A 14,435-nucleotide genomic window follows, 5' to 3' on the forward strand; every position below is an offset into this window, starting at 1 on the left:
TACTCCACCTGGTCGGAATTTTTTTTTACAGTGGGTCAAAGTTTTCATTTTTTGAAAAAAATGTTAATAAAAGTTAATGTCTAAGAGAATTCTTATTGTCAGAGTTATATTGTGGAATTTTATGGGAATCATTTTTGTGGAAGATCTTAACCCTCTAGCTCCTCTCCTTAGGGGTCAATTTGACCCTTTTTTCGAGAAAATTAAAAAAGTCCTTTCAAAAAGGACATTTAAGGATTAAAATATTCGACGAAAATGTTTGCCGGAAAATTTCAGTGGGGTCACCAAAGATGTAGATGTACGCGGTACTTTATTTACACGAATTCAATATAACGCGAACTCAAATTAGCAACCATTTTTTACATACGCAACTTTTTTTACACGATTTTTATATAACGCGGCAACAAAGATGAGTTTACCGAAGATGAAAGCACAAATGCCACAACCGATACTTTTGATTCCACTAAATTAAGGCAACTTTTCAAATGGCTCAAGAGTTGGTTGAATTTTCTGCTGAAAATGATCCTTAAGGATCAAATCAACAATCGTTCAAATTCATTTGAATATGCTGTTAAAAAATCGTTGCATTGTATGAAGAGCTTTTCAAACAATAAAAAGCGGAAATAAACAGAAACAAATAACAGATTTCTTTTTTGAAAACTAATTGCATTTTTTTATTATTTTTAAATTACTTTGTTAATTTTCATGAATTTTTTGTTATGTTTTGATCTTTTTTATGTATTGGAATAATATTTTGATTTCTTAATTGAGATTGTTTTCTTACTAACTTACGATTTAACGCGATATTTACGTCCCAATTTCGTTTTTGTTATGTGACTGATGTATTGTTTTACGCGAAATAAAAAATTATTGGCCCACAGAAGCATTTCGTTCTAAATTAGAACCTCGCTTTACGCGAATTTGATTTACACGCAACTTTTTTGGGCCCAAACAACCGCGTAAATGGAGGCTTACCTGTATACATATGTAGATTATCACTTTTAGGTCAAGAGTTATTTAGGTTTATTTATTTATTTACTTTTTTAATTTATTTCGATCTTTTTTTAGTTTTTTAGATATGTATGTCGAGCCTACGGTGGTTCGAAATTGTTTTTTTTAAATATCACCTATATTCGCGATAAAATTTCGAATACTATAAAAACAACTTCCTAACAGTCATGTCGTCCCTATAAAAAGTTAGACGCATCCAAAGTTGGTACATGTAAAAATGGCCGTATTTTTTACGTTATTTCCTAAAAAAGTCCCTATATATTTTCTTTTGTAGAACAAAATTTTCTTCGGGACTATATAAAATTTGTACATGATTCGAAAAGAGAACCTAATGCAAAAGCGTAGAAAGTAAAACTTGGCTCACTTAAGTGGACTAGTCGCCGCCTCCAGACTTATCCAAACTTTGCCAATTAAAAAAAAAATTTGGTTTGAGCAAAAAATTCTAAAAAAATTCGATCCTCGAAAAAGCTCCATGCATGTATAGCCCTATATCTTATTTAAACACGTACAAAGCTATTTTACTATCCCACAGTAAATATCGTCGCCGTAGGGTGTTTTCTAAAAAACTCAGTTTTTGGAACACATTTTCCCCGTATTAGGAAATTTGGTATTTGAAAATAAAAAGTGTTAAAGATTATAATTTCATTGCTTTAAGGGCATTTGGATCTACACTATTTCCAAATTTTGTTATAATATCTTTAACCGTTAAAAATTTACATTAATGCAAATTTTATATGTTTGTTCATGGAAAATCACAATATTAAAATTTTTTAGTTTCTAAGGTAAATGAAGTCCGAAAAATTCATAAAATTATTTCATTTCACTAAACTGTTAATCTTCAAGTCCTAAGGTTTTAACCAATACCAACTACTTATACAAAATGCTTATATTTGTTCATCAGGAGCTCCACAAACCTTGCTCCCTTTTGAAAAATTTTAACGTTTTTTTATATATTCCATGCAAAATGTAGTTTTTGAAAAAAACGTAAAAAATACGGCCATGTTTACATGTTCCAACTTTGGATGCGTGTAACTTTTTATAGACGACATAACTGTTAACAAGTTATTTTTATAGTATTCGTAATTTCATCGCAAATATTGGTGATATTTTAAAAAAACAATTTCGAACCGCATATCTAAAAAATTAAAAAAAATGGAACAAATTTAAAAAAAAATAAATAAATAAACTTAAATAACTCTTGACCTAAAAATGATAATTTACATATGTATATATATTTTTTGTAGATCTTCTCTAGGACTATTTATATTTTAAATATCAGCTCATTCGGATCATAAATAGATTTTTTGTGATTTTTTTAAAAAATGTGAGACCCAAGTTGGCGTGTAATCTTGCGAATTAAGCGTAAAGAGCTTTATTTACAACTTTGGTATCTTTGGTGACCCCACTGAAATTTTCCGGCATAAAAAAAAAAATTCGTAGAATATTTGAATCCTAAATGTCCTTTTTGAAAGGACTTTATTTGATTTTCTCGAAAAAAGGGTCAACTTGACCCCTAAGGAGAGGAGCTAGAGGGTTAAGATCATAGAATAATATATCCATAGAAACGTTACTGAGAGGGAAAAAACCTAAGTCTGTTGTCAAAAACCTAATTCGTGAGAATGTATTAGTACATAGTTTTGAGGTTGTATTGGTGCCTTTTTAATTTTCACCAGACACACAGAGTTCTATAAAAATGTATAAATTTTAATTTATTTAAATTTTGTTCTATTTTCAATACCAAAAATTGAAACTTTGTTCTATAAATTAAATTCTACCAGAATAAAATTAAGTGTCAAAAATTAATAAAAAATATTTTTTTTTTCATTTGAGCAAAATGTTTTGGAAATAAAAGTGTGCTGCAAAGTATTCAAAAAATTGCCAAATATTATGTAGAAGTGTAATAAAGTGGTTCGGTCTGTATTTAGTCGGAAAATCAAAGTTAAAATTTCAAGTATTTTTATGTGTTTAATTCTCTCACAAGTATGTTGAATTCACATATCACAAATACTTGTGAAGAGAATAATTATTGTTACTCTCAGCTTACTCTCAGTTGCGCCTCTAGTTGTACCCTATGGTTAAGATCTTCCACAAAAATGATCCCCATGAAATTCCACAATATAACTCTGACAATAAGACGAGCTTACCTAAAAAGAAGGTTACAATACAACCACTGAATTCAGCGTACCCGAATTAGTTTAAGCCGCTGGGTGCCCCTCTTGACAGAAAAAAAGTGTCAATTTCATGCACAGTGTTATTATTTGTTTTAAATATTCAAAATTATTCAATTAATTATGAATATGAATAATCAATCATAATGTATGATTAATAGAATATTTTATTATATTTAGTGGTTATGCCTTTTTCGTCAAATATTTGCACTGTGTGACCCTACCTTAAGATATACAGTTTTATTAACGTGATACAAATTTTCTAACTTCAGGATCCCTTATTTAAACGCAATAATAATCTGGCTGGATGTAAAAATGCTAAATTAAAATTTACTGTTCAAAAAAATAATACTTCATCTTTATTGCCAAAAATAAATAAAATAAATCACTTACTGCGTATACAAATCAACAGCAATTTCATGTTTTTCTCCTTCAACTGTAATCCAATTGTTATATGGCAACAGACTTAGTCCGATTTTTGTGGGATTGGCCACAGTAATTCTTGCACTGGGTACTGAGGATTTTGTATGTTCGTTGCCAGCAGCGAAACTTCCATCGTTTGGAACATTGCGATCACGTAAAACAACCATTGTACGTCCAGCCTTAAGGCCTGTTCCTGTTGTGCCTTTTATACTGGCAACATTTCCATCATCTATTTCCAAAAAGTACTGATTGTTTAGTGAGATCTCTTGTAACCTGCCCATTTTTAATTGTAATATGCGGAAGTTAACAGTATCCCCAGGTAAGATATACACATCGGAGGGTTCTAAAAGTATATTGGCCAACACATTGATGTAGACTTGTAGTGCTTGAACATGTTTGTACTCCGGATAAAGTAGATTAACTTTGACCTAAACAAGAACAAAAACACATTTAGTTGTATTTTCTAATTAGATAATATAAACTATCGTATCGCATACCTTTGCTGTACCAGTATTTATACCCTCCAATAACACCATATAACCTTTAAGGCCTTGAGCTTCAAATTTTTCCAAAGCTTCGGGCACTTCATGGTAAGAACTCTCAGTAAATGTTAAAAATCTTAATGCTGGCGACCAATCCTTATTGTCTTTATTCAAAGACGAAATATCCCAATTGAATTCAACACCTTCGAGTGTTGTAAAAGCATTTCCCTGAGAATCTTCTGCATGAATAACAAATGTTTCCGGTGCTTCTTCCAAAAAAAGCTGTCTTGTTGTGGTAATGACGCTTAATTTGTCAATGACATCCAAAATGACATCACAACGTAGCGACTCCCCACTGGCAACATCTTCTGCCAGTACTATTGCAGTATTGCGTCTACGTTCACGTGACAATACGGTGACTGTTGCTCTATGCGTGCATTCATTTTCAGCATCTTCATAAAGCGGAGTGATCAGAATTAAATCCTGACGCGACGATGTCCTGTAAATAATCGTAAGCAATAGCAACAGTAACAATGAATAAATTATTCCATTTTAAGGTTAAGATTATTAAAGCGCCAAAACAAAAATTCCCATCCATTCAGCTGCTCATATTTGTGTTTGAGTCGCCGGTATAAACAACAACAACGCTTTTGTAGAAACAACAACAGTTGTGGAATACTTCTAAACGAATTATTACCATTTAAAACATCCTTTTTCTTTCACTTCAAGAGTGAAGTTAACTGAAATTTTATCAAATATTGGAAGTAACACTCTTGGGTAATTTAATTTTGTTGCTTCTGTACATTTTAAAGTACAATAAAATATTAAAACTAGACACAAAACTATTTTCATTTTCTCCATTTTAGCACGTTGTGTCAATGTGAATAAAAAGAAAAAACTGACAAACAAAATCGTGCAAAAGCAATCCCAACACACTGTGGGGAAAATGGGTGACAGCTAGTGCTGCCAGATCAAATTAATAATAAATAACATAGAGTGCTACATTCGGGAGTGTTTTTTCAAGGTCTATTTAATAAGGTGTCATCGGCCGCACGCCTGATTATAGAAATAGCACGCATAAATGTACGTACGCATTCAGGGCACACTTAGAAAGGTGACTGCGATGAAAAAGCTAATTATTTTTTTTATTCAGTTTGAATTGTCAATTCACTTGTGGTTGTTGTGGCGAAAAATACAACAAACCCAAAAGCAAAAACAACAACAGGCAAATTTGACAGTTCACCTACTTTTTAAAAAAAACAAAGTACCTGTTGTTTTTGTATTGTTGTAGTGATGCAGTCACCTTTCTAAGTGTGCCCTGTACGCATTTATGTCAAACTCCATATCAAGGCGAATTTATATACGAGGTGGTGTCGGTGGCGAATTCAGGAAAATACGAGCGAATTCATAATTATACTTCAAAATTTTTATTTTGAAATATAATTTGGTGAAGGGTATATAAGATTCGGCACAGACGAATAAAGTTCTCTTACTTGTCCAAATTAACTTTCTTTTTAAACACAATTAAAAACCTTACTAATTAAAAGTTGTTCAAATGATCTTTGTTTTGAAACACAATTAATAGCCTGACTAGTTTTAAGTTATTAATTTTTTGTAATTAATAGTTACGATCTCATTTGTTTGTTGTTTTCTGAAGAATATGTTATTTAATGAATTTAAGGACGTTTTCAATAAAAACACAAATGTACTGTTTTTTTTCTTTGATATACTTTCTTTGCAAATTCTATAGCAAAGATCCAATTGTCGTGGGATTTGTGTCATCCGTTTGTTTAAATTTTTACATTCCTGCACAAAATCGTAAAAGTAGGGTCACACATGGCAAATATTTGCTCAAAAAAGCGTAACAACTTTTTTTACCACAAATTTGTTTGACGTGTTTACTATCAAACAGCATCAAATAAAAAATCAAACAGCATCAAATAAAATAATACTAAATTTTTTGTTTTGAGTCAACCTAAGAAAAATAAGTTTTTCAAATAAATAAAAAATGTATTTTGTCATGTGTGATCGATTTAGCGATGTCCGTCCGTCTGTACGTCTATGTAAACCTTGTAACAAACTACAGGTCGCAATTTGAAAGATAATTCGACAAAATTTGGTACAAGCTCTTCTATTGTCCCAAGGACGAAGCCTATTGAATTTCGGTCCATTATTTCTCCTAGCCCCCATACGATTGCCCTATCAGAAAATAGTTAAGCTCTCATAAATACCTCAGTTATATAGATATCCAAACCAAATTCTGCAAAAATAAGTTTTATATAAACTCGCCTCACCAAATTTTGTGATGATCGGTCCACAATTAGTCACAGCTACCATATAGACCCACTTCCGAAAATTAGCATAAATCTCTTAAAAATATTGCTATTCTTATAAAACTCAACACAAATAATTTATATATATAGTTTTAACATAGAATTAAAGCTTAACTTATTACCTAAAAGATATATCAGAACTGGCTGCCTTTTCGTGCCTATAGACAAATGGAATGCAAAATTGTTGAGCAACTCAGAAATTAAAACAAAAAAATGTAAATTTAATAAGCTTTTTTATCTTCGCTGTTTTGCATTTCTTATTAAACAAGATTATAATTTAAGATTTAACAATTATGGAGAGACAATGAATTAAGCATTCATAAAATATATGCATAAAATGCACATTTTAAGAAATTATATAAGTTTTTTTTAAAAAAGTTTCGCATATTGTTTTATTTTTTTTCGTAATTTTTCAAATTCAACAATAGTAATTTGAATTTTTTCCTTGAAACCCTATTTTTTGCACAATGTCTTAAAGATAATTTTATGTAGAAATAAACGAGACATCACTTGCAAAAATCGGTTTATATTTGCAAAAGTTATTAAACTTTTTCGAAAAAAGTTCGAAAAAATTTACATTGAAAATTAAAAACTGTTCTTTATACATTGATATAAATTTGTATAAGCTTTCATATCAAAATTAGCAAAAAATTACTGAGTTGACGAACATCACTGAAAACGGTTTTTTAGAATAACTTCTGAATTTGAGGGTGTTTCTGAAATTTTTTGACACAATTTCTAATGTACTCAGTGAGACCTATAAATCTAATGAGAAAATACATAAAAACACCTCTTTTACTTTTCTCAATTTTATACAAAATTTAAAAAAAATAGAAAATTTATTTTTAAGCGTTCATAACTTTTTTTATAATGATTCGCTTTTTATGTTCGAAAATACGAATTAAAGCTTAAAGTCCTTTCAACAGAGAAAAAAGATTACAGAAATACTCATCCATTCAAAAGTTACAGATTTTTGATCCGAAAATTACCAAAATTTTCCACTGTGTCTCGGTGTGAAAGAAGCTATTAATGGACACAAAATTAGAAAAATAAAAATTGTAAATTTTTGTAAAAAAAAAATTGGTTATGGCCCCGCAGCCGAAATAATTATAAACCCATATAAATTTGGAGTCAAATCGATGAGCCGCCCACCAATTGAACATCTTCAGCCGCCGCCAAAAAAATTCTTGGTGATGTAATATTATTGCGACGGCTTGAATACAAGTAGTAATAATTAATTCCTAGAATAACAAACAAATTGCGAGAAAAATACGCAAAGACCCTTTTCACACTAGGCAATTTAGTTGCGCAATTCTCTTGTGTTTGTAGATGCCAGAGGTAATGTCGGGTTAAGGAGAAGACAATTTTGCATACCTAGTATGAAAGGGGTCAAAAGTTTGGAAAAGGACTTTACTTTATTTTGACTTTCAGTCAATGTTATCCAAAACACAAAGCAAAATATTACGAAGTCTTTGTGAACACAAATCTTTTGACTAAAAAAATAAAATCACATGCATTTTTTTAAGTGTACCATTAAGTTGTGTAAAACCGGCAGCGTTACCGCTTTGGTCCAATTGGACCAAAGTTGGTAGTTTTAAGTCAGGGAAAGGCAAAACATGGGCGCCGCGTTTTTCATTAACTCTTCTCTTACGTACGTGTGCACACGCATTGTAGAGAAATAAACAACTTTTAATCAGTCTAGCTTGAGAACTCAAACAAGCAGGTTGTGTATCGTTTTTTATCGCACAATTTAAGAATCAGCGTTGCCAGTGAAAAAAAATATGTCCCAACATTTAAAGATGTATGATGAACAATATGAGATTTTACATTTTTAATTGGGGAAAAGCGACGAAAGTTTACTGGCAACACCGATTCGTGGTGAGAGCGGAGAGAGTGTATAACTAATACAATCGTAAAATGCAATAGTATAGGTTGCCTTTCCCTGTTTTAAGTTAACAAATTGACTTTTGGTAGTTTGGTTGGTTTGTTCCGATTTTTGTCGCATTTTGGTAGGTTTTTTGAATATGTATTTTTAAGAACAAATTAACAAAAAACTTAACAAAAAAACTATGTTAATCCAAAATAATAAAATTATTTATAAAATATGAAGACAGAATTATCTTTAATTTTTAGTTTATTCAAGAAAATGTGTACGTATTTAGTAGTGTTCAGTTCAAAAAATGCCAAAGGCCTTGCAATACTAAAACTGTTAACGTATTATACATTTAATTTACACATTTTAAATATTTCAAAATTATAACACATATTATTTAAATTGTAGTCATGTTAAAAGAAGTAATAAGTAGTGAGCAAAGACATTTTTCTTTTAAAATTTCAATAATTTATTTTCGTGAGTGATTTTCAGAAGTGGGCAGCTATTACCAATTATGTACCGATCGCCATTAAACTTATTTGTGTTGAATTTTGTCGGCATACCAACACTTTTAGGAGTTTTGTGCTCCTTAAAATAAGTTTTAGAAATGGGCCTTATGGTTAATTATAAAACGATTCACACACAATTTTTAGATGTGACATAATTATGATTGTAGTGTAATTAAATAATATTCATCCTCAGGGTAATGCTATAGCAGCAATAATATAATTTTAATTTAACTATTAATTTTGAAAGGAATCCAAATAGCATTTCACAAATATTTAAAATTTGGTAGGTTTTGGTATGTTTTGGTAGTTTTTAATCTGAAATTTGGTAGGAAAAATATTTTATGAGTGGCAACGCTGAAAACCGGACATCATTATAATGGATTTGGCAACTCTGCAATTTTTGACAACTATTTTTTTTATTTGTTTTGCAAATGAAATTTTTGGGGCAGTTTTTTTTAACAAAAACTATAATTTCTCTAATAAAAAGATAAATTGCATCTAAAAAACAAAATGTCTAGTAGTGAGACTGAAAATAACGATAAAGATGAAAAGAAATCATCTAGATCAATGAAACTTGTTATTAAAAATCAACAAGAAGTAAAAGAAATGCAGACGGAAAGTTTGTATAAATACATAGACAATCTTCATGCTCTGCTAAAAAAGCAAGATAAAAAGTTAAAAAAATACAAAAATAAAATCAATAAATTGGTGAGAATAATCAATTAAGAAGTTTAGTTTGAAGGCTAATTAAATGTAATCTTATTTTAGACTAAAGAAATCGACAAATTGAAAGACACTAGTAACAACGAGCATTTATCACCAGGTTTGCAAAAGGAAAGTGCTGGTGCTGATGGTAAATCGAAAGGAAGTGAAACAGTGGACACAGACAAGAAAAATGAATCGAAAGAAGATGAAAGCAGTAAGTGAATTAATGTTTATTTAAATAATAAAATAATTGTAACTAATATAGATTATGGACGCCACTTAGTAACTCAAACAAATTTAAGCTTAAGCTTGTTTCATTGTCGCCGGCTCTTATGTCTAGTGTTACGGGAATGCAAAATTTCAGATTTCTTGAAATATAACGTACTTCGGAAATATAACGTACTAACGTCCAAAAATAAAAAGCTATTCAAATATCAACTAATTTAATTTTAAATCAGTAACTAAACCACATAGCTTAATAAAAAACTGAATGTCTGGTAAACATATAATTTTTGCAGTATTGCTTCATGAAATCTTATTGGGAATATAAAAAAACAAAGTTTTTCAAAGTGTCCGATTTCCCTACCAGCACGGGTAAAGTCTTACAAGCATAGCCAAGCATGTATCGCAGTATGCACGAAATCCATTGGATAATTGTTTACTATCCGGATAAATGCTTGTGTTATGGATTCCAAATTTGAGTGACGAGTAGCGCAGACCGTGCTCTGCAAAATAGAGCAAAAATTATAATATAAAGTATTTAGAAATAAAATTTAACAATTTATTTTTTATAACCAGGTTTGTGTTGGTAGTTATTAGTTAGCCACTGAGAACTATTACTAGTGAACTATAAGTTGACACTTCCTCCCATCTCTCCCACATCCAGCCATTCCTAGAAGTAATGAGCATTTTAATATATGTATACTGGATGTATTAATATAGAAATAGTCAATGTATATATCCCGCCCTTTAACAGCATTGGCGCCAGTTATTACCCAAGCATATCCCATCTCTTGCAAGGTGATCAAAAAATAATACTTGGCGATTTCAATGCTCACCATGTCAGCTGGTATTCCCAGTTACCGAACGATTCCCGTTGAATCAGTATTGCTGATTAGATAGATGATTCAGACTTCGCTGCAATAAATGAGGACTTCTGTACAAAAGTTACTGCAATATGTTCAACCTCCCCAGACCATACCACCTGGCAAACCTATAATTATTTTTTTAAAAATTTTAAAAATCAAGTCAATTTTCTAAGAGTTGCATTTTTTTTGCTCGCACAATTTTACCACAGTTTTTGACAAAATTTCATACAATAATTGCCTATGATCAATAAGAATATAAAAACAGCAGCTGTGGACAATTGGATACCTTTTTGAGCAAAATCAGTGCTGTTGAAAATCACATTGTATAGAGTTGCATTTTTTATGCTGGCTACTGTACGTACTAGATTAATCGTAAATGAACATCGCCGCAACAAATGGTTATCCCATCTCGACCAATGTACATCTAGTTCGGAAAGGCTCTGGTCTACTATTAGAAGTCTATCTGGATAAAGAAATAATAAAAATCTCGCCTCTGTCACCTTTAACGACATGCATTACACATATGCCAGGAAATGAGCTATTCAGTTCAGCCGACAGTTTGTCGAGATACTATGCCCTATTCCGTCACTACCGTTAAAGTCGAAAACATTATCTCTAAATCAAAACCCTTGATAGCATCTCAATGCTTATGTTACAGAATCTTTAAAAAGTAGCAATTGAATATCTCACGAAAGTTGCACGAATTATTGCCATTCTAAAACCTGATAAACTCGCTACGATTGGAGAATCTACCGCCCGATTTCTCTATTATCACCAGTAGCAAAGGTTTAAGAATCGCTACTATTACCATCCCTGAAACAGCATTTCTTGCTCGCCACCCACCAACATGGCTTCAGTGAATCCCATAACACCACGACATCTTTGAACTTGAGAACAACTCAGATCAGCAACGACAGTGTCAACGCACAATTGTAGCATCACTAGACTTATCCAAGGCTTTTGATAAGGTAGATCATTCCATGCTGATAAATGACATCTCGAACTCTACTCTACTCAATGATGTCAAACAAGCGTTTGTTGAGTTCAGAGGCCGGAAGTACTGTCACCCATACTCTTCAACTTTTATCTTGCCTCACTTCCTGAACCACCCCAAGATGTCTCGGTGGTGTCGTACGCAGATGACTGTACGGTATTCTCATCTGGCGTAAATATTGACGATACAAGTGCCAAAATATCTCAATAACTGGCCAGTTATGTGTCACTCTTCACTTCATGGACTTACTAGAAAGTGAAGTTAAGAAACAAAGTCCTAAAAGCACTCGCTGGCACCTCTTGTGGCATGAACAAGGAGCTACATATAAGGCAATTGGCCGCTCTCTCCTTAACTATGCAGCCCCCAGTGACACACAATGGCGAGTATTGAGAACACTCAAAATAATGCACAAATATTTAAAAATTTAGTGGTATTGCTATTATCTTATATAAAGAGAAGTAGTTTTTCGAAATGCATTAGACGCTCTTGGATCTCATGTGGATTGGCATCGTCCCAAATTCGACAATTTTATTTCATTCAAAAATGGATTTCATATGAATAAATGGGCTGAATATTACACAGAAAAAAGTTTCAACATAAATATTATGATTCGAATTCATTGATTTCAATTCATAACATTTATAAATAATTTCTTAAATAGTATGATTTTTTTAATATTTTATGTTTTGAAATAAAATCTAGAAGGCTTGAAAAATATAATTTCAATTTAATTTTTATGTTGTTCAAAAATGTTTGAAATTTTTCATGGAAAATTTTTAGTTTTTTATGATTTTCAGCTACAAAATGATATAAAAAGCGCGAAAATGATTAAATTGATTTAAGAGGATGAAATGCTTTTATATTTATGAATGTTTTATTATGTTTAATGATAATTTTTAAGTTTCAGATATTCTCCTTTTTATCTTAAAATATTGGCCAATATATGGCTATTATGCAAATATTCTTGCACTAATTCATTATATAATACAATTATAATGCAATTAATTAAAAAAATTAAGTAAAAAAAGCTAAAATTTCCGTCATGTAAAATTTTATAATATTTATGAACATGTTCTTATTTTGAATGAAATAAGTTTGGGAAAAAAAAGTCAAGTTCGATTAATAATATTTATTACAAAATTCATTCCAATTATGAATTTTTTTTTTCTGTGTATATCTTACTTTGTCATGAGAGCTGTCCTAAGCAATTTTGGTACCTAATTTTTTTTGTAATAATAATACAATTTATTAACCAATTGGGCCAAATATGGCTTGCAAATTACTCACTAACTAATACTACATCGATTAATAACACTGTGCTAGTTGAAAAAACTGTCAAGCGGGGCACCCGGTGGGTTAAGCTAATTCGGGTACACTGAATTCAGTGGTGCTAACCGTTTTTTTTAGGTTAACTCGTATTTTCGAGATATACCGTTATTTCGAAAATGGAGGAGGTTGCACAAAATATATTCGCGTAACTCAAAAACGGTTTATTTTATTGAACAAACTGAAAAAACCGAAATTCCGAAACAAAATTACCTTTAAGTAAGGCTTGACATGTTTTTAATCTTCGCAGTCATTTTAGAAATATAATTTTTTTAGAAACATTTCGAAATTTTTGGTTTTTAAAAAGGCATTAAAAATTGGAAAATTCATATACGCTCTTAATTCTTAAATTCAAATGCATATAACTTTGGAGTCAGTCACGATTTGTAAACAATTCTTTTTTTGTTTGACATATACATTTGTAGTTAGTCCAATAAAAGAAAAAAATAGCAAATCGGGAAATATTTGGAAAACTGGAGTATGGTAAAAATGTTGATAATTTAATTTTAAAATGCGAATATCTCCTAAGCTATAAGAGATAGTTGATAGCCACGACGAGGTTTTTTGTAGTGCTCGATGAGGAGATTCTTAAAAGTTTTAAAAGCTAAAAATTTCGAAATTTTCTAAAAAATTATTTTTTTCTAAAACGACTGCGAAGATTATAAATATATTAAGCTTTACTTGAAGGTAATTTCGTTGCGGAATTTCGTTTTTTTCAGTTTATTCAATAAACTGAACTGTTTTTGAGTTACGCGAATATATGTTGTGCAACCTCCTCCATTTTCGAAATAACGGTATATCTCGAAAATACGAGCTAACCTAAAAAAATGGCACCACTGAATTCAGCATACCCGAATTAGTCGAAGCCGCTGGGTGCCCCTCTTGACAGAAAAAAAAGTGTCAATTTCGTGCATAGTGTAATCGCTTAAAATAAATTGCACACTAAATAATAAATTAAGAAACATAAATAATAAACTAATTAAGAAACTAAAATAACATTCAATGTGGAAATATTTACAAATTTAGGTATCATATGGAATTTCTGATTATGATGTCAATGAAGAAAAATAATGTAAACATGAAGGATTATTAGAAGCATATTTATATTTTATGCAAAACATAATGCAGGAATTTACAGCTCTAGAGATTGACTCTTGTACAGTTTTAGAGTTGCACGATATAATGACCGTACTTATGAATAGCCTTAAATGTAGAATACATAACACATTTTTTGGCACCAAAGTTAACACCATTTTGAAAAAAAATTTCGCGTAATGAACATAAAACTTTTAAGACGGAATTATAAGACTTTTTAAAAACAGCGGTTAGCTATTTAGAAAATCGTTACGACTTGACTCCTCTTTTTTAAAAAATAGCATATTTAAATTTATAAAATGTCCTATTTTCTTGGGAAGATTTACAAAAGCTTGAAATATCTGACGAAATAGATAACGATAAACTATGTATCGATTATTGCTGCCTTCGTGAAGCTATAAACAAATATCAAGAGATTTGATATGGTTCTT

At 30.8% G+C, this 14,435-nt stretch overlaps 2 protein-coding genes across 2 annotated transcripts in view; one reads left to right on the plus strand and one right to left on the minus strand.

The window, feature by feature from the left end:
- Positions 1-4,942, minus strand: part of Gp210 (nucleoporin 210) — a 168,170-nt gene extending 163,228 nt beyond the window's left edge. Inside the window, exons 1-3 of the mRNA XM_065512218.1 lie at positions 4,779-4,942; positions 4,097-4,580; positions 3,570-4,027 (exon numbers count right to left, since the gene is read on the minus strand). Of these exons, the coding sequence (XP_065368290.1) occupies positions 3,570-4,027; positions 4,097-4,580; positions 4,779-4,942 (1,106 nt within the window). The remainder of the gene's footprint in view (positions 1-3,569; positions 4,028-4,096; positions 4,581-4,778) is intronic.
- Positions 4,943-9,269: 4,327 nt separating this feature from the next.
- The window catches only part of LOC135959946 (angiogenic factor with G patch and FHA domains 1), a 28,364-nt gene continuing 23,198 nt past the window's right edge, over positions 9,270-14,435 (plus strand). Inside the window, exons 1-2 of the mRNA XM_065511099.1 lie at positions 9,270-9,504; positions 9,565-9,715. Coding sequence (XP_065367171.1) covers positions 9,307-9,504; positions 9,565-9,715 — 349 coding nt within the window. The 5' untranslated portion in view covers positions 9,270-9,306. The remainder of the gene's footprint in view (positions 9,505-9,564; positions 9,716-14,435) is intronic.

The sequence above is a fragment of the Calliphora vicina genome, chromosome 5 (genome assembly GCF_958450345.1).
Source record: "Calliphora vicina chromosome 5, idCalVici1.1, whole genome shotgun sequence".
NCBI lineage: Eukaryota > Metazoa > Arthropoda > Insecta > Diptera > Calliphoridae > Calliphora > Calliphora vicina.